The following is a 17,900-nucleotide window of genomic DNA, read 5'->3' on the forward strand; positions in this document are numbered from 1 at the left end:
CTATTCTTAAGCAAGCCTTTGAGGCAGTGGTGATGTCTTTACAGATTGCTTCCTGTTGCGCCCTAGTGGCGCGGTCTTGTCTGCTTCTCTCTCAGGAGGTTGATGAGTCTGTAGGGAATTCTAGAGCAGTTAAGGAGCCTGCTGCCACCTTTTTAGCAGATGCAGGCTGAGATTTGGTTCGTACCTCAGCCAGAGATGTGGCTTCAGTGTAGCAGTGAGGCATCAACTCTGGTTGCAAAATTGGTCAGCTGAAGCAGCCTCCAAAGCTAATCTTACCAAGATGCCTGTTAAAGGCTCACTGTTATACGGGAGCGAATTGGAGAAACTAGCCAGTAAGTGGGGCGAGTTTCTGGTTCCTTGGTTGCTGGAAGATAGGAAGCAGTTACAGCTCCTTTGTTTTGAGGTGTCATCTCCAGGGTTCCAGACGGTTTCTCCCTACAGAGGATCGACCTTTCAGTGAACTCAGCCTTTCGGTAGGTCTCAGTCTTTTCTTCTCCTATAGAACAAGAGAGGAACGAGCTCTGGTAGTTGACCTCCCCAAGCTTCCCAATGAGGATTTTCCAGCCCACCTTCCGGAACAAGAGATGGGACGTGTCTCTCTCTTTTATCGAAGGTGGGTCGAGATCATGTCAGACCAGTGGGTGATGAAGATGATACGAAAAGGGTATGCACTGGAATTTCGCAGTATTCCTCAGGACGTGTTCATGGTGTCCCTTTTCCACTCCCCGCAGCAGAAGCAGGCAGTGGAGTTCACGTTTCAAAGCATCCTCAGGCTGAGGGCTGTGGTTCCAGTGCCCAAGTCTCAAGATTGTATGGGGCGATATTCCATTTCTTTTGTTGTGCCCAAGAAGGAGGGCTCCTTTCGTCCCATCCTGGATCTCAAGAGGGTCAACCGTCATTTCAAAGTGACTCATTTTCTCATGGAAACCTTATGCTCTGTAATAATGGTGGTGCAATTGGGGGAATTTCTGACCTTGTTGGATCTGCTGGATGCTTAACTTCATATTCCCATCCGATTGGAACACTATTGCTTTCTACGTTTTACGGTGTTGAGGCGCCACTGTCAGTTTCAGGCGCTGCCCTTTCGTCTAGTCACTGCTCCCAGAACATTTTCCAAGGTTGTGGTGGTGGTAGTGGCGGCTTTGCGAAAAGAAGGGATCCTTTTACACCTGTATTTGGATGACTGACTGATTGGAGCCAAGTCTCAGGAAGAGCGCTGCCTGGTAACTCCCAAGTTGATCTCCTTATTGCAGGATTTCGGTTGGTGGTGAACCTGATCAAGAGCAATCTTCAGCCATCCCAGTCGTTGGAGTATCTGGCGGTCCGGTTCGACACTGAGCAGGACAGAGTTTTCCTACCAGAAGTTTGGATTCAGAAATTGATGTCTCAGGTGCATCAGTTGGTGAATACCATATGCCAGATGGTGTGGTCCTGGCGCATATGCATCTTCTTCAGTGCTCTCTGCTGTCTAGTTGGAACCTGCAATCTCAGGACTATGCACTTCGTCTCCACTTGCCAATGGAAATCTGTTCCCACCTCCAGTGGTGGTTGCTGGAGGAGTATCTGAGAGAGGGAATATCCTTGTCCTCTCCAACCTGGTTTGTACTCATGAGAAATGTGAGTCTCTGTGGTTCTGGGGCTCACCGTCTGGAGTTAAACGGCCCAAGGACATTGGAATGCCGAAGAGTCCTGCTGGAACATTAATTTCCTGGAAGCTCAGGCTGTATGGCTGGCATGCTTGCAGTTCAGCCACAGGCTGCGGGATCAAGCAGCTCGTGTGATAACAGTGGCCTATATCAATTGCTAGGGGGGATCTTAGAGCCAGCAAGTATCACAGGAAATAGACCATCTTATGGAATGGTCAGGAGGTAATCTGCAGATGATCTCGGCCTCTCACATTGCACACTTTCTCAGCAGGAAGAGTCTGTACCCAGGTGAGTAAGTGGTGTCAGCTGAGGCATTTCAGCTGATTGTAGATCACTGGGGCCTTCCGTTCCTAGACCTGCTGGCGACTTCTCGCAATGTGAAAGTTCCTAGATTCTACAGTCGCAGGAGAGATCCATGGTCCATGGGAATAGATGCTCTCATACAGGTCTGGCTGGAAGGCAGGTTGCTTTATGCTTTTCCTCTGTGGCCCTTGCTGGGCAGGATAATTCGTTTAGATCGCAGGCCACAGGGGGTTAGTACTCCTGGTGGCACTGGACTGGCCTAGGCATCCATGGTATGCAGATCTGCGAAGACTCCTGGTAGAGACCCCTCTTCGCCTTCCGCCGCACATGGATCTGTTATAGCAGGGACTGGTTCTTCACGAGGATCCAAATCTGTTTTGTCCTACGGTTTGGCCCTTGAGAGGGCTCGCTTGTAGAAGCATTTCATTTTTTCATTTATTAAAATTTATTAAACGCCTAACACAAAAAGGTCTAGGCGATTTACAACATAAATACATAATATCATTAAAACAACAACATGACAAAAAAAAACACAACACATAAAGTTTCATAGAACCCACAGTCTCAACAATGTTATGTGAACACATAATGCAATTATATTCAAAGATAAATTCTAAATCATACCTAAAAAAGGTATGAAAATCTGTCACAGTCATAGATTCTAGAAAATACTAAAGACCCAATGGAGCAGAAATTCTTTCAAAAGATTCCATAAAGATGGAGCAACAATTGTAAACGTCTCTCTCGTATAGAATAGACTAGCTTGCCGCACAGAAGGAATATCATCAAGCAAGTTTAGTTGAGAAGATATCAAACCTCTAGTTGGTTTATAAATACGCAGCAATGCATTTGCCCAATGAGAACCATCCAGACTGAGAAGCTTAAACACGATCATTACAATTTTAAATTCAATGCATTCATGCACAGGTAACCAATTCAATTTACAAAGGATTGGCGAAATATGTTCGGTCTGTTTTGTAAGAGAAACCAACCGGGCAGCAGCATTTAGTAAAAGTTGCATAGGTTACAGCGTGATCTTGGGTAACCCTATAAACAGACTGTTACAATAATCTAGATGTGGAAACATTATAGAACGAACTACAGTCAGAAAAATTTGAAGAAATTTCCTGAATAAAAACAGTTAAAACTAAAAAAAAAAAAAAAAAAAAATCATGATCATAGAAAAGATGCCTTAAACTAGCAATCAAACGAAGCTTAAAAAAACCCAGTTTGGATAACAGCTCTAACCTGTGATTTAAAGGACAAGGACGCATCAAGCAAAATTCCCAGACTCTTTAAGGGCTTAGTAATAGAGAATGAAATATTATCAATCACAATGAACTCTTGATCAGATTTAACATGAGGAGAATGAATTAACAATATTTCGGTTTTCTTAGTATTCAAGGATAATTTGTTTTGTTTTAACCAACATTTTATCGAATCAATACACAGTTGAAGCAGATCTACAGTTTCTTGCCAAGACTTCTGCACCTTGATTTAGAACTGTATATCATTGGTGTACAGTTTATATCCGTCCATAATAATGGCCGCCAATGTTGTGATAGAGGCAAGATATACATTGAATAATGTGGCCGATAAAGCCGACCCTTGTGGCACCCCTGTTTTTAACTGTTGTGAGGCAGAAGATTATTGATTCAGCCTGAATACTTGGTTCCAGTCAGTGAGATAGCTCTTAAACCAGGAAAAAACTACATCTGTTATATCGCATTCACGAAGGCGGTATAATAAAATCTCATGATCAAAAGCAGAATAAATATCTAATGATACCAAAAGAAACTGTTGTCCCTGATCTAATCTACGTTTAATAGAATGTATCAATGATATAAGAAGAAGCTCAGTACTTAAGCCTCGTCGAAAACCAAATTGATGCGGATTTAATACTACATTATTTTCAAGAAATCCTGCCAGTTGTTTGAGGACAGCACCTTCAATAATTTTTGCAATAAGCGGAAGAGAAGAAATCGGTCTGTAATTGACTGGATTATTAGCATCTAAATTCAATTTTTTTTTTAACAATGGTTTTACCATCGCAGTTTTTCATAAATCAGGCATTACTCCGGTCGCAAGAGAAGAGTTCATTATATGAGAAATTGAATGGTTATTCCTCTGTGGTGATTGCCATCTTGCTTCATGCTCACAAGTTCTCCACTTCCTTGGCTTATGTGCAGGTTTAGAGAGTTTTTGAGGCCTGGTGTGAGGAGCGGTATGCTTTTCCTCGTTCAGTTAAGATCCTACTCATTCTGGATTTTTTGCAGGATGGATTGAATAGAGATTGGCCCTTAATTCTGTGAAGGTGCAGGTTCCAGCTCTTGTGTGTTTCAGAGGTCCGGTGAATGGTGTTTCCTTGTCATCTTATCCTGATGTGGCCTGTTTTTTGAAGGGAGTGAATCATCTTAGGCCTCCTTTGAGATTACCGGTTCCATTGTGGAGTCTTAACTTAGTGCTGGATTTTTTCCAACCTCTGCATATCCTTTCCTTTCGGTTGTTGTCCTTGAAGACTGTATTCCTGGTGGTTATATGTTCAGTGAGAAAAGATTTTGAACTGCAGATGTTGTCTTGCCGGGAGCTGTTTCTTCAGGTGACTCTGGGGGCATTACAGCTGCGTACTGTTCCATCCTTCTTGCCCAAGGTAGTCTCGGACTTTCATTTGAATCAGTCCATCTCCTTGCCATCCCTGGTTAAGATCAGGGATGTGGAGGAGTATGGTTTTTTTCGCTCCTTGGATGTCAAGCAACTTGGGCGGTATCTGGAGGTTTCTGAAACTTATCGAAAGACGGATCACCTGTTTGTTCTCTGTGGCAGGAGTAAGCAGGGTGCTCTGGCTTTGCGGGCTACCATAACTCGTTTGATTTAGGAGGTAGTCACGGCTGCATATGTGGCTGCTGAAAAGCCATTGCCTACTCAGGTTAGGACTCATTCCACTAGGGTTCAGGCAGTGTCATGGGAGGAGGTTAGTTTGTTGTCTCCCGTCGATATCTGCCAAGTTGCGACATGGTCCTCCTTACACACTTTTTCCAGGTTTTATCATCTGGATGTGCAGGCCCGGGAGGTTGTAGCTTTTGCACATGCGGTGTTGACTGGACTACAGGCAGCCTCCAACTCTGTTGGGGAGTAACTTTGGTACATCCCACTGGTCCTGAGTCCATCTGTCTACATGCTAGGAAATAGAGAAATTACTTACCTGATAATTTTGTTTTCCTTAGTTTAGACAGATGGACTCAGCTTCCCGGCCTTGACTATGGGGCTCTGGATCCCAAGGGATTACTGGTAAGTGTTCATCCAATCCCTAGCTTGGGGTACCTAGAATCTTACGTGAGTTCAATGTTTGTGGTTGGTTGAGTACTGTTCTGGTTACCTCTTTTTAATCATGTTTTAATCAAGTTTTTTTTGTTAGTCTGTCCACAGTTGCTTTTGCAGAGAATACTGGCAGGCTGGGGTCACTGCAGGGCTATATATACTGTGATGTCAGCTTGCTCCATCTCCATCTGCTGGCAATGGAGCATAAACCCACTGGTCCTGAGTCCATCTGTCTATACTAAGCAAAATGAAATTATCAGGTAAGTAATTTCTCCATTTTGTACTTTTTCTATTATATAGTTTTGGCCTTTGTAACCTGTATATTATGTGGTGTTGGAAATGTCACATGCATGAAATATAATAAGTGGGGGAAAAAAGAAGAGAGATCTTAGAGGCCGATATTGAAAAGTTTTCTCCTGCTATCTTTGCAGTTATCACTCTATCTTGCTGTTTTGATGTCTCTCCCTAGGTAAAAAAAAATTGCCTGCACAGCATGTCACTGGAGAAAAGAGAGATCTGACAGTGCAATTTAACTTGAGCCACTCTGCGCTGATAATCTGTGCTGGTTGGCCAAAGTTATCTGAGCAATTGTTTGGCCACTTAGCAGGCCTAAAGTTAGCTGGATAACCTTAGCCAGATATCTTACTCACACAGCAGCTTTTTGAATATGGATCTCTTAGGTACCAGCCAAAACCTTTTAGAGACAAAGGAAATATACTTACTTTTTTAGCATTTGAGGGAAAAGGGGAGGAGTTCACTGTTTTGTTGCCTATTTTTTCCTTTTCCTTTATTTGTACTTTTTTCTTTTCTTTATTCTCTCCTTTCAGCCTCCTCCTTCTCTCTCATAGTGTCTCTTCTGTTGGGCACTAGGCACCCTGGATCTTTCTAGCTTTCAGGCCGATACAGAACGGTGCGCTCGGCTGAGCGCACCGTTTAGCCCCATTTGGCCACGCGTTTTTGACGCGCTATTATTACCCCTTATACTGCGCATGGAAACACGTGGCCAACACCCCCCCCCCCGAAACTAATAATGCTCATCACATGCAAATGCATGTTGATGAGCCTATTAGTTAGTCACCCGCAATACAGAAAGTAAAATATGCGGCCAAGCCGCACATTTTACTCTCAGAAATTAACACCTGCCTTAATTTCAGACTCAGCTTCCCGGCCTTGACTATGGGGCCGGCTCTCCCTCCGACTTAATGTAACGATATTAAGTCGGAGGCCCCAAAAATTAAAAAAAAAAAAAATCTGCACGCGGGTTGGAAAACGGGCGCTCAAGTTTGCCAGCATCCAAACCCATGGCTGTCAGCGAGTTCGAGAGCCAACGCCGGTAAAATTAAGCACGGGCCCTAATTTAAATAAAGAATTGTGCGCTCAGGAGAGGTGCCTGGGTGTGCGTCAGGAGAGCGGGCACTCGCTTCGAAGCGCCGGCTCTCCCGCGGACTTTATTGAATGAGCCTGAGTGTAAGGATGTTAGAGTTTATGGCTAATATTGTTTGCATTCTCTCTTGTCGTTCAACTTGTTAGAATGCTAATTACCTCTGTACTATGAATGCCTTTCTGTTTATGGTTCAGTAAACAGCTCCTAAATGGAAGGAAAGTTCAATGCCCATGTTTGTTATTAAATGGGTCAAAAGGTCCAAAGAGGCTGTGGATTTTGTTTTCTGGTTCTTAATTGCAGCAGCAGATCAATCTGAAATCAGGGATCAGCCCAGGATGAAAATCTCTTTAGGCCCAGAATGGATCATGCTAATGTTGCTTCCAAATCTTTTGAGTCAATTAACATAGCTTAATTTATTTTCATTAGAGCTATTCTACCTGGTGAAACAGTCATTTATTCTAGCTTAAGTATTTTTTTTAAAACGTACAGAAGGCAGTAGATGGATTGGCTTATGCTGTTGGATACTTAGTGTTCACCTAGGCTAGTGCCATGTGCAGGTTATTTAGAAGAATAAATGAGTTCTTCCTGAGATGTAGTCTGGAAGATCCCTTCCTCCGCCCTAGGTTGGCAACACCACCGGACAAAGGAAGCTGCTTCACACACAATTATTTCCATGCAATATTTCACCTTTCCCTAGGAAAGGCACAAAGGAAATTACAAAGAAAACTGTGAATTGCAATACGTATGTCGGGGTGTAGGGCAGGAGGGGGACATAAGAATATCATAAAGCTGGGAACTGGTACAATACAAAATTGTATAGATAGCAAATCACGGTACACACTGACTTCCTAGATTAGAGATGATACTGAGCCAAAAGCACAGCACATCAAAGTAGAACACTTTTCATAGTTAAGGGAGGATACAAAGCTGAAAGATAGGCAGAGATACTGACCTCCAGCTTGGCTGAATGACCAGGTTTAGATTCTTTTACTTTTTTAAAGAAAGAGTAACAGGTTTCCTTTCATAAGTTCTGTCTAAATATTGTTCCATAAGTTGGATGCAAAGCAACTAAATGTAGGAGAGCTTTGCTTTAGCTAGTGACGGGGAAGATAAACAGATCTGATGGGAGGACCGAAGCTCCCTTGTTGGGGTGTTGTGGGCTGGATGTGAAACAAGTATTTTATTTCTTTAAAATAATTTATATTCCTCACCCTCCCAAAGTTCAGGGTGGAGTTCGGGTTTATTTACGATCAATCACACACTAATATGCCCAACCAAAACTGCACTCCAGAGACCCTCACAACAATGTATCCACTATATAAGCAATGGTCTACTGGGCATATACTTCAAAACAGTTCAAAAATGTATCCTTCATTTTTATAACTTATGATTTTACTCTTTTTTTTTATTTATGTAGGACCGACACTCAGTAGGCGTTCCAATACATCAAAGCCCCTATTAGTTTAAAGTCCACTTTACTTTATTAATATCTCCACAAACTAAAAAATGTTTTCATTTCTAACAGAAGAATGGAAAAGTGTCCCAAAAATTTGTTATATCTCGTCTTCAAGTGAGCAACACCAAATCCCAACAGTTCTTATCTTGCCACCAGGCTAACGATCTAACCCCGACATGACATCAAGTTTCGAACGCCGTTCTGCATCAGGGGATATCTCCTTATACAGGCTCACATCTCCAATTTCAAACGGGACAAACTGAATTCCCATACAAATTCTCTCTTTCCAGTCTGTCTTCATCGATCCTCAAATCGCGTCCATTCATGTGATACTTTAAACATGATGGGGGGAGAAACTGTTAAAGTACTAAACGGAAATGACATTTAAGCTAGTAAGCAGTTCTCAATTCGGTAATCATCCCAAATGAATGCCAGTTTATCAGTTCATTTAACCCTCTGGGTTGTATAGAGCCCAGTTCGAAAATCCAAAATTGTTCCTGATGTTATCGATGTTATTAGTGCAGTGTGCATGCCTGTCATAAATCAGCTCCTCCTCAGTGTTATCAGTGCAGTGTTCGCAGTAAATCAGCTCCTTCTCAGTATTGTCAGTGCAGTGTGTGCGGTAAATCAGCTCCTTTTCAGTGTTAATGCAATATGGTAAATCAGTGCCTTCTCACTGTTATCTGTGCAGCATGCACTCCTCTGGTAAATCTGTGCCCTTTCAGTGCTATCAGTACAGTGTGCACTCCTGTGGAAAATCAACTTCTCAGTGTTGTCAGTGCAGTGTGCAATTTTCTGGCAAATCAACTTGTTCTCAGTGTTATTAATGCAGTGTGTGCTCCTCTTGTAAATCAGTGTCTTCTCATTGTTATCAGTGCAGTGTGCACTCTTATAAATAAGCACCTTCTCCGTGTTATCAGTGCAGAGTGAGCTCTTCTGCTAAATCAGCCCCTTCTCAGTGTTGTTCATTTGGTATCCAGTATCTTCCTTTCTAAATCAAGTTTGTTTCATCAGTGCTTGATAAATGCACTCCTGCTCCATGGAAAATGTAATGTCCCCTTGCTTTATCCTGCTGTATTTGTGAAGTTCGGCAAGGAGAATGAGCAGAGATGGATATGCCAGTGAGTCTCTGCTTCCTCTGTATATTGCTTCTCATAGTTCCAGCTCCATAGGGTTTTTATTTGAACCATGCTGTTGTCTCTTTCAGGCATGTAATGAGTTCACCACACATGTAATGAATCTACTGCGTGAGCAGAGCCGAACCCGACCTATCTCGCCCAAGGAGATTGAGCGTATGGTGGGAATCATTCACCGCAAATTCAGCTCTATCCAGATGCAGCTGAAGCAGAGCACGTGTGAGGCTGTAATGATCCTGCGTTCCCGGTTCCTGGATGCACGGTAAGACCTATTCCAAGAGCACACATTTGGGGAAACATGTATAATTGGAAGATAGACTGCGGACAGTCTGAAGGGGTCACAATAGCTGCAACGCTTATAGAGTCCTTAACAAAGTATGAGCCATAATGTAAGTACAGCATCGACCCTTTATGGATGCCTCCAAGATAGCTGACCTCCCCGATTTCTGGCTGCAGGATGTACAGACACTGGCCCAGTGCTAGCAGCTGGTGTCTGGCGTAACATTGCAATGGATGTTTTCTCTGGAAAATTGTCCTGCAATGCAGCAGCTCAAATTTCAGCCCAAACCTGGCTTGTTTGTAGGCCGCTCTCGCCAGGGCTTCTTACAAAGAACTCAGTCAGCAGCGTGGGCTATAGCATGGTGAGCAGTACAGACAACAGAGGTGATGGACCAGTGTTCAAACAGGAGGGAAATGGAGTTTGAACCTGAGGAGGCAGTCCGGGGTTAGAAGCAGAGTATGGGAAACTGTGGTGCAGGGTCCAGTAATCTGCAGAGTAGGAAGAAGAACCGGAGGATAGGGGGGCAGGCATCTGCAGCGTGGTATTAGACAGGGTGACAGAGAAGCAGCAGGGGAAAGCTGTAAGAGTTCAAGAACAGAAGGCTTGACCCGGACTGTTAGGAGTGGAAATGTGTTTATGTATTGATTTGGATTTATTACCCTTTTTGAATAAGACATTCACCCAGGACGGGATACAAGATATTAGAATGGCAGCATGCAATCAGAGACCAGTACCAGTTCTAATCTGTAAGTAAGGAGTAAATTTGAAAGAAAGCTGCTTGGGAGCAGGTGAGAGGAAGGGGCAGCTTTTACAGATATGGATGCTGATGCTAGAGATGTCGGGTCGTAAGGCAAGAGTGAGGAATCCAATATAACCCGAGGACCCCTGTCTATGGCAGAAAGAAAAGGAAAATTGTTTTAGCTATTTATGAAATCAGCTGCTTTGGTAGCCTCACAAAAGATTGCTCCTGTGGTATCTTGGGAGTTAGCAGCTTGGGAAACAGCCAGGAGTAATAAGGAGACAGATTCTGGCTGTTTCCTTTATGTGCAATTTATTTGCAGTGAAAAGCAAAATCAAACAATCCCATCTGGCTTCGATACCAACCCAGTGTGAGTCTCCTCTACAACTCCAAGCTGAAGCATTTCCTTCACTTCAGTCTCCACTGGCACGGCATCTGATCTTGGGAATCCAATAGAGTTATCTCTGCACCACAACTCCAGGGGGCATAATGATGTTATGCTAAACCAGGTGAATACTACATGGTAAGTTTGAGAAGATCTCCTTGTTTTGCTTCACCAGCTGCTTTAAATCACCTGTCTGTGCAGTGGACAGCTGATCTCCGAAAGGAATCTAGGTTTGATCCACTTCAGGACCACTCTCTGGACCAAACACTTCTTATACCACTCCGTACACCTGTGGAATCAATTTCTTCAGAGGGTTTACATGATAGATTTGAGTTTTCTTTTATCTGGCTGGATTATTTTGTACTCCACGGGCCCTGTTTTCTCCAAAGCTTCATAGGGACCGAGCCAACTGGTTAACAACTTGCTTTCCAAAGACTGGAGAAAGACAAGGATGTGATCCCCTGGCTGGAATACTTTGGACTGTGGGACATTTGTAAGCTCAGGTTGGGCAGCCTGAGCCTTCTCTAGGCATAGATAGGCCACCTCCCCCACCTTTTTTTTTAGATGACCCTGCAGTCCAAGAACGTTGTTCATGAGGTTTTGCCAAGGGTTCCCTTTGTCTTCCCAAGTTTCCCTACTTATGGGGGGTCATTTACTAAGCATTTTTCCCATAGACACAAAATGGGAGATAATCTTTAGAAAATAGGCTCCTATGTTCAAGAATCCTTTCGGCCTCCTTCCATACAGTAATTCAAAAAGGGAAAACAACAATCGAGCTCTGGGGCACTTTGCGGATTGCGAACAGCGCATAGGGCAGCAAGGAGTTTGTGACATCTTCATCCATACTTTTCCCCTCTGTTTGCTTGAGCATCTGTTTGAAGCGCTGAATGAGGCCATCGGTCTGCAGATGATAGATCGAGGTGTGCTAAGTTGTTTCATTACCTTGGATATGAACGGTGTCCTCTGATAGATCAGAATCTCCTTGGGCAGCCCAAGTTGTGAAAAAACTTCCATTAGGGCGGTCGCCACTGTTGGGGTCTTACTGTTCCGTAGTGGTACTGTTTCTGGATATCTTGTGGCATAGTCTAGAATGACGAGGATGTACTTATTTCCTTGAGTAGATCTCTACTGGCCCCACAGGTACATGCCAACCCTTTAGAAAGGGGTCTTTTGTTATGGGCATTGGTATGAGAGGTGTCATCCATATACCAGCAGGCTTTGTGAGTTAGCAGGTATGGCAGCACCGGCAATTCAGCTGAACCTGTTTATGCAGGTCCAGCCAATAGAATTGTGCCAATATTTTCTCTTCCCCAGGTGACCGCCTAGAAAGTGATTGTGCACTAGTTGTATGACCTTCTGGCAATATGGTTTGGGAGCTAGGAGTTCTAGCAATTTTCTTTCCACACTTCCCTTTGTGACTCGGTAAAGTGGTTCCCGTTTCATTACAAAACAAGGAGGACTAGAGTCTGTAACCTGCCCCCAGACTCACTTAAAGAACTCATTTTCCACCTGGGCCTGCCCGAACTCCCCAAGTTACTCCCATTTTCCCACTGAAAGGTATGACATTCTGGGAGGGTTGGTGCTCTTCCCCTGACTGACTCCCCAATTGCCTCGAAATTCGAGTCATAACTGTATTTTTCCTATCTGCATTTCCTCCAGGACTTAGGAGTCTTTATAATACAGGTCTGAGTCTTCTAAGGGTAAAGAGTTCTGGAAACTCCAATTCTTCATTATTATGGCTAGATGAACCCATTGTGAGCTGGTTCCACAGCTCTAAAGGTTTGGACAGTCCTCCCCTATCACGGGGTAAGGTAGCCAAGGAAGAACTCCCCACCTCTGTTTTCTCTTGGCTGACTAGGGTCTTCAGTTGTACCTTACTTGTTGGATACTGCCATTGGTCCCTGTAGATGCATGCCAGGGTCGCTGCTCTGTTGTCGTAAATCTAGATCAGCTTTGCTAATTCTTTGGACGAGTGTTTTCACACTCCTAGAGTCTGCTAATGCTTGGGTTGGAAAACTATCAAGCTCCACCACAATCACAAAAATAGAGATTTCCTGGCTAGGAACATCCACAAAATTAGAAAAGTGTGGGGCCACAGTATTAACGTCCATTGGTTCATTTTTCCCTGCGGGGACAGTCTCATGCAAAAGGGCCCCTTTCTTGGCAACTAAAACGTGATACCACGGGTTTTTGTGGTTGAGGTGAAAAGTCCAGCCTGCCTGGCTCCACCTGCTGTCAAGGTCTCCTGTCCTTAAGACTCTGGTGTCTTCTGTCTGGGTGGGGAAGTCTCCCCTGAGCCTGTGGTGATTTGAGGTATGGACTGAGCTTGGTAATAGGCCTTTACCATCTTCAATGCCTTCTCTAGCATAAGATTTGGATGTCGGCACACCCACTTCCGGATAGAGGGTTCTAGGTCATCTAGGAACTGTTCCAGCAAAACCACATTGGCTATCTCCATTCCAGTCTTCTCTTCTGGGTGCAGCCACTTCTAAGCCACATCCTTAAGTTGGTGGAAAAGATTCCATATGTTTTCTTCTGGCTAAAGAACTTTTTGCTGAAACCACTGTCTCTGTAGGGTTTCGGGATAAGTCCTGCCCTCTTTAGGATGGGTGTTTTGACCGGCATATGTAGCCCTTCCCTCTGGATTGGAGTTTGGAAGGCAGCTTGACTGCTCCCTGTAAGGAGGTTCCCCAGATAGTCCATCTATCTTCAGGCCATCCTGCCAAATAAGTGGTCCGTTCAAAGTTCTTAAAGAAAAACACTCAGTGTCTTTTCCCAGGGCCATTTTAAGTACAACTGGTTACAAGGGAGGTGGCCAGTTCATAGCTGTCTCTATGGCCTGTGCTTACCTGAGTTAGCAATGCGTTTTGCTGCATAACTTGTTCTTGCACAGCCTGCTGCCCTGTAGCAAGGATCTTTATCACATGCTTCATCTTCTCCGCTTTCCTTCAAACTGTGTATCTCTCAAGAGAATGGAGAGGAAAACACAACAAAATAAAAAACACTGCTGTCCTTGCTCACTACTTAAACCCTGACTGTACAGGTAGGGCCAGCCCCCTTTGCCTATTATATTTTCAGCTGGGTGAGTGGAACTAGAAGCGCCCAGGAGATACATCCCATGATACTGAGGGAGCTCAGAGATGTGCTGGTAGGTCCGTTGAAAGACCTTTTCAATAGATCCATGGAAAAAGGTGTGGTTCCATGAGATTAGAGCAAGAGCGGTGGTGGTCCCATTTCACAAGAGTGGGAGCAGAGAGGAGGCTGGAAACTTCAGGCCGGTTAGCCTCACCTCGGTGGTGGGAAAAGTAATGGAGTCACTGCTGAAAGAAAAAAATAGTGAACTATCTACAGTCAGAAGAATTGCCGGACCAGAGGCAGCATGGATTCACCAGGGGAAGGTCCTGTCACAAATCTGATAGATTTTTTTGATTGGGTGACCAAGAATTTGATGTGATGTGATTTACTTGGATTTCAACAAAATATTTTATATGGTCCCGCATAGGAGGCTTGTGTTGCGATCCCTCCTGTGCTGCGCCACAGGAGGCATCTTACCTTTTTCTTTGGAGGCCGCTCCGAAGGCAGGGCCTCGCCTACGTACTATCCAGGATTTGCTCCTGGGCCTGGGATGCCTCGATGTTCTTGGGGCCTGCCTGTGGCTTGCTTGGCTCTGCTTGGAATTCCTGGTTCGGGGCCATGCCCTCTCCCTAGGGGCCAGCCTGCAGCACTGTTCCTCCGTTATAGGGCCAGTGAGGGGCAGTCCAGGTGTACTCCTCCCAGGGAGTTGCCTGCATACAGCAGTATAAAAGGACTTTCACTTCAGTTCCTGTTTGCCTTCGGATCGGGTTCCACAGTTGCCTGTGTCTTCAGACCGATCCAGGTCCTCCGTGGTCGTCTTTGCTTCGATGGCTCCCTGTCCTGTGTCTCTGCTTGTTTCCTTGATGTTGGTTCCAGATGTTCCTAGATGTTTGTTCCTGTTCCAGTTCCTGATGTTCCAGCTTACTTCAGACTGCCAGGAGTGCAGTATCCCGCTTCAGACTGCCAGGAGTGCAGTATCCCACTTCAGACTGCCAGGAGTGCAGTAACCCACCTCTTCCCTGCGCTCGTCCCGTTCTCAGCGTGGTCCGCGACCAGCCTCCTCGGGCTGTGTAGGGCGCGCAGTGGGACAGGGTGGTCCGCAACCAGCCCATTGGATCCGCCCGTGTCGGTGGGCTGAGTAGGACGCCCTGAGAGACAGTGCCAATGTTCTCCTTCCCAGCCCTCGTCTGATGTCCTCGCTTCAGCCCTTGTCTGTGATGTCTTCTGTGTTCTAAGGACTCTGTCTGCCCTTGTCCTCTGTCCGGCCTTCTGCCCATGCCGTTACCCAGCGGCAGGTCCGAAAGGGCTTGGAACAGTCGGAGGACAGTTCATCAATCAATATTACGTTGTTGGTTGTCTTGGGCGTGCAGGTCTGGCTGAGGGTCAGACCCTGTTCTCTATTCCTTGCTTCAGCTAGGCCTTGCCTGGTTCTCCATGCTCGCACCAGCTCACCTCCCACGGTGTGGCTTGGGGCTCCTCCCTGAGTTCTGCCGTGGCCCAAGGGCTTACCCCATCTGCTTTAGAGGAGACCGCGCTCCTCGCGCTCGCAACAGAATCCGAAGGCCTCCAAGCCCTCGGTTCGTACAGCAGCCGGAGGACAAGCTCGCAACAGCTTGTGAATAAAATGAAAAGCTTGATATTTAGCACTAAGGTGATGGAATGGACTACAAACTTGTGACTTACAGGAGACAGAGTGTAATGGTAAATGGAACCTACAGTGAAGAGAGAAGTGTTTTAAATGGAGTTCCACAGGGATCAGTTTTAGGACCAGTTCTGTTCAATATAAGGCTTGGGGGTAACCAGCAGTGAGTGGCAGTTAGTACAATAATAAACTTGCTGGAAGGACTGGTTGGATCATTTGGTGTTTTGTTTTTTTTTTGCCATCATTACTTTGTTACTGAGTATGGGTCTCCAGAGCGAGGTATCCTGGAACTAGACAAATGAGGGCTTTGGGGACCCCCACAGTGCCCTTGGACTGGAGCCTCTGTTTCCATGGGGGTGCCGAGGTTGGAGAGGACTCAAGGTAAATGTTACCAGCTTGATGGTCAGCTCTGGCTGTGGCTCACTTTAGTACACCTGAGGAAATAAAAAAAAAAAAAAACACCCACAAAATTCCTTCCAGCAGGGAGATTGCAAACCTTTGGCAGTGAAAAGGTTGTAAAAAGAGAAATGAAGAGCTTGAAAGTCTAGTGAAAGTTTTTAGAACATTTTAGTGAACATAAGAACATAAGAAAATGCCATACTGGGTCAGACCAAGGATCCATCAAGCCCAGCATCCTGTTTCCAACAGTGGCCAATCCAGGCCATAAGAACCTGGCAAGTACCCAAAAACTAAGTCTATTCCATGTAACCATTGCTAATGGCAGTGGCTATTCTCTAAGGGGCGGATTTTCAGCGCCCTGCTCGCCTAAATCCGCCCAAAACCGGGCGGATTTAGGCGAGCAGGGCCCTGCGCGCCGGTAAGCCTATTTTACATAGGCCTACCGGCGCGCGCAGACCCCGGGACTCGCGTACGTCCCGGGGTTTTCGGAGGGGGGCGTGTCGGGGGCGTGTCGGGGGGCGGGCCCGGTCGACGCGGCGTTTCGGGGGCGTGTCGGCCGCGTTTTGGGGGCGGGTACGGGGCGTGGCTACGGCCCGGGGGCGTGGCCGCGCCCTCCGTACCCGCCCCCAGGTCGCGGCCCGGCGCGCAGCAGGCTCGCTGGCGCGTGGGGATTTACGTCTCCCTCCGGGAGGCGTAAATCCCCCGACAAAGGTAAGGGGGGGTGTAGACAGGGCCGGGTGGGTGGGTTAGGTAGGGGAAGGGAGGGTAAGGTGAGGGGAGGGCAAAGGAAAGTTCCCTCCGAGGCCGCTCCGATTTCGGAGCGGCCTTGGAGGGAACGGGGGGAGGCAGCGCGGCTCGGCGCGCGCAGGCTATACAAAATCAATAGCCTTGTGCGCGCCGATCCAGGATTTTAGTGGATACGCGCGGCTCCGCGCGTATCTACTAAAATCCAGCGTACTTTTGCTTGAGTCTGATGCGCAAGCAAAAGTAGGCTGATCGCGCTTCTCTTAAAATCTACCCCTAAGTGAACTTAGTAGCAGGTAATGGACTACTCCTCCAAGAACTTATCCAATCCTTTTTTAAACACAGCTATATTAACTGCACTAACCACATCCTCCGGCAACAAATTCCAGAGTCTAATTGTGCGTTGAGTAAAAAAGAACTTTCTCCGATTAGTTTTAAATGTGCCCCATGCTAACTTCATGGAGTGCCCCCTAGTCTTTCTACTATCCGAAAGAGTAAATAACCGATTTACATCTACCCGTTCTAGACCTCTCATGATTTTAAACACCTCTATCATATCCCCCCTCAGTCGTCTCTTCTCCAAGCTGAAAAGTCCTAACCTCTTTAGTCTTCCTCATAGGAGAGTTGTTCCATTCCCCTTATCATTTTGGTAGCCCTTCTCTGTACCTTCTCCATCGCAATTATATCTTTTTTGAGATGCAGAGAACAGAATTGTACACAGTATTCAAGGTGCGGTCTCACTATGGAGCGATACAGAGGCATGACATTTTCCGTTTTATTCACCATTCTCTTTCTAATAATTCCCAACATTCTGTTTGCTTTTTTGACTGCCGCAGCACACTGTACCGACGATTTCAATGTGTTATCCACTATGACACCTAGATCTCTTTCTTGGGTTGTAGCACCTAATATGGAACCCAACATTGTGTAATTATAGCATGGGTTATTTTTCCCTATATGCATCACCTTGCACTTATCCACATTAAATTTCATCTGCCATTTGGATGCCCAATTTTCCAGTCTCACAAGGTCTTCCTGCAATTTATCACAATCTGCTTGTGATTTAACTATTCTGAACAATTTTGTGTCATCTGCAAATTTGATTATCTCACTCGTCGTATTTCTTTCCAGATCATTTATAAATATATTGAAAAGTAAGGGTCCCAATACAGATCCCTGAGGCACTCCACTGTCCACTCCCTTCCACTGAGAAAATTGCCCATTTAATCCTACTCTCTGTTTCCTGTCTTTTAGCCAGTTTGCAATCCACGAAAGGACATCGCCACCTATCTCATGACTTTTTACTTTTCCTAGAAGCCTCTCATGAGGAACTTTGTCAAACGCCTTCTGAAAATCCAAGCAAAAACTCACAGTAAAAACTTTTTAAAATATA

The 17,900-nt window shown here is 45.4% G+C and overlaps 1 protein-coding gene across 1 annotated transcript in view; it reads left to right on the forward strand.

Annotated features, from left to right (window-relative positions):
* Window positions 1–9,314: 9,314 nt before the first annotated feature.
* LOC115081389 (pre-B-cell leukemia transcription factor 1-like) overlaps window positions 9,315–17,900 on the forward strand; it is a gene marked incomplete at both ends in the record, with an annotated part of 35,103 nt that continues 26,517 nt past the window's right edge. Inside the window, one exon of the mRNA XM_029585843.1 lies at window positions 9,315–9,505. Coding sequence (XP_029441703.1) covers window positions 9,315–9,505 — 191 coding nt within the window. The remainder of the gene's footprint in view (window positions 9,506–17,900) is intronic.

Source organism: Rhinatrema bivittatum, unplaced genomic scaffold, assembly GCF_901001135.1.
Source record: "Rhinatrema bivittatum unplaced genomic scaffold, aRhiBiv1.1, whole genome shotgun sequence".
NCBI lineage: Eukaryota > Metazoa > Chordata > Amphibia > Gymnophiona > Rhinatrematidae > Rhinatrema > Rhinatrema bivittatum.